A 2,605-nucleotide genomic window follows, 5' to 3' on the forward strand; every position below is an offset into this window, starting at 1 on the left:
TAGGACGATTAGAAAAAGAGGAGAAAGGACTTTACAGGCTGGAGGAGTAGCATGGGCAAAGGATCAGCAAAAGGAATGAGAAAGATGTGTATAGGAGACATGAAGAGACTGCCCAGGCTAGAGTGGAGGATTCATTTAGGAAAATAAAGAGATCAAGGTTGGAGAAATAGAAGCAAAATGGCACAGTAGGCAATGCCATTCATTTGGAGACAGAACAACTTAGTATTTGGGTGACCTTGGCCTAGTCACTTCACATCTCTGTGCCTCAGTTTCTTTATCAGCAAAATGATGTGGTTGTATTCAAAGAACTAGAGACTTAGTAAATGCTTGTCATCTTTCCCCCTCTAAAGTCCTTTTAGGGCCTTAAATGGATTTTAGACCTATTAAGATTGAGATCAGGGATTTGTAAATTCTTGAGCAGAGCACTGACATACTGAAGCTGGTGTTTAAGATGATCCTGGTGGCAGTGTAATGGATAGCTTGAAAAGGTAACTGAGGTTCATGGTTGTTGGCCTGGAAGACTGAAATACTAAGTCAAATTAATAGAGTATCTTCTTGGATATTGTATAGATCAACATTAACAAGGTTTTAGGGCTAGATGCCTGGAGTACCTGACTCGTGCAGACTCATCCCCTATTCTGCTAAAGGAAATTCTACTCAATTCAGTTTGACAAAGGTTTGTTTCTATCTGTGTTTCCTAAGTATTATGCCTCTCACATAGTAGGTGCTCAATAAGTGGTTGGGGAAATTCCACTGACATCTTTCCTTGGCTTTTCATTGCAGGCTGTCTCTTGTTCTTTCCCTGACTCCCCCAGACAAGATCTCTCCTCTATGGAGAGGACCAATCAGACGGCTGTGAGTGAGTTCGTCTTTCTTGGCTTCTCATCTCTGTTTGGGCTACAACGGCTTCTGTTTGTGGTGTTCCTCCTTCTCTACCTATTCACCCTAGGCACCAATGCCGTGATCCTGTCCACCATCGTACTGGAACGAGCCCTCCATACTCCCATGTATTTCTTCCTTGCTGTCCTCTCCTGCTCTGAGACCTGCTACACCTTTGTCATTGTGCCCAAGATGTTGGTGGATCTGCTGTGCCAGAAGAAGACCATCTCCTTTGTGGGCTGTGCCATCCAGATGTTCACCTTCCTCTTCCTCGGCTGTTCTCACTCCTTCCTGCTGGCAGCCATGGGTTATGACCGCTATGTTGCCATTTGCAATCCTCTTCGTTACACAGTGCTGATGAGCCACGGGGTGTGCCTAGGGCTAGTGGCCATGGCCTGTGCCTGTGGCTTCACTGTCTCCATCATCATCACCTCTCTGGTGTTCCACTTGCCCTTCCACTCCTCCAACAAGCTCCTCCATTTCTTTTGTGACATCTCCCCTGTCCTTAAGTTGGCCTCCTATCACACCCACCTCAGTCAAATGGTCATCTTTATGCTCTGTGCATTGGTTTTGGTCATCCCTCTGCTATTAATCCTGGTCTCCTACATTCACATCATCTTTGCCATACTCCAATTCCCCTCCTCTGTAGGGAGGTACAAAGCCTTCTCTACCTGTGCCTCCCATCTCATTGTTGTCACTGTCCATTATGGCTGTGCCTCTTTCATATATTTACGGCCCAAGACCAACTATACTTCGAGCCAAGACACCCTGATATCTGTATCCTACACCATCCTCACCCCATTGTTTAATCCTATGATTTATAGTTTGAGAAACAAGGAATTCAAGTCAGCACTTAGAAGAGTCATAGGGAGAACATTTTTTTCCACACAACAATGATATTAAATCTTTTATACAACCCCATAAAGGCTTAAGTGAGGAGGAGGGTAAAACAACCTCCCCAATGCAGGTTAGACAATTTTCCAGAATGTTTGATCATCTGGCAGAATTTCTAAGACCATAGGCCATTTCTCCTTTCTCCCCTATTGGGAACGTACAGGAACTGCAATTTCTCATACTCATTCCATTCCAGTTGGAAGCGTCTCGTTCCTACATTTATTGTATCTCTCCCCTCTACCACATAAAACAGTAAGGAATCAAGTCTCCCTCTGCCTCTCACACTCTCCCATCAAATGCAGCTTATGCTGACAAGAAAAGAGAATTACTTAGCTTGATATGATCACTTCTGAACATGTAATAAGGAAGATATTCTTCCACCCCTCCCTGGTACCCCTACTATGGTTTGATTTAACCAATATTGGAAACTGCTTCCTTCAGTCTAACGAATTCCCCTTCTGGATTCTTCCCCTTATTTTCTCTTGCTCAATTCTCTGTGGAAATAAACTAATGTTAACTGGCCAATGTTCTCCTTATAATCACTTGTTTAAAATGTGAATGGTGTCACACTGACACCTTAACCTTCTTTTTCTTGGGCTAAACTTTTCAAATGCCTATCATATTTCTTTTCCTATTTCCTGTTTCTTTATCTATTTCAGCTTCTCTACTCTCACACCCAGGTCTCTCCTTGCTTTTGTGCTATTGCAAAGATGCTGCCCTCCAACAACCTAAGGATAATCAAGAACCTAAAAATTGATAAGTTGATACACCTGTCTACTTCAAAGTCAGTTCACTTAAAAGGGATATCTGGGACTGAGGCCAGATTTTTTCT

The 2,605-nt window shown here is 43.2% G+C and overlaps 1 protein-coding gene across 1 annotated transcript; it reads left to right on the forward strand.

Moving 5' to 3' along the window:
* Nucleotides 1–831: 831 nt before the first annotated feature.
* Nucleotides 832–1,776, forward strand: LOC122754741 (olfactory receptor 10K1-like). The gene has a single exon (XM_044003210.1). The coding sequence runs from the start codon at nt 832–834 to the stop codon at nt 1,774–1,776; it is 945 nt and encodes a 314-aa protein (XP_043859145.1).
* The last annotated feature ends 829 nt before the right edge of the window (nt 1,777–2,605 follow it).

Source organism: Dromiciops gliroides, chromosome 4, assembly GCF_019393635.1.
Source record: "Dromiciops gliroides isolate mDroGli1 chromosome 4, mDroGli1.pri, whole genome shotgun sequence".
Classification (NCBI taxonomy): domain Eukaryota; kingdom Metazoa; phylum Chordata; class Mammalia; order Microbiotheria; family Microbiotheriidae; genus Dromiciops; species Dromiciops gliroides.

What these genes read in the sequence shown, in the direction of transcription:
- LOC122754741 (XM_044003210.1), top strand. Translation starts at nt 832, where the DNA reads ATGGAGAGGACCAATCAGACGGCTGTGAGTGAGTTCGTCTTTCTTGGC.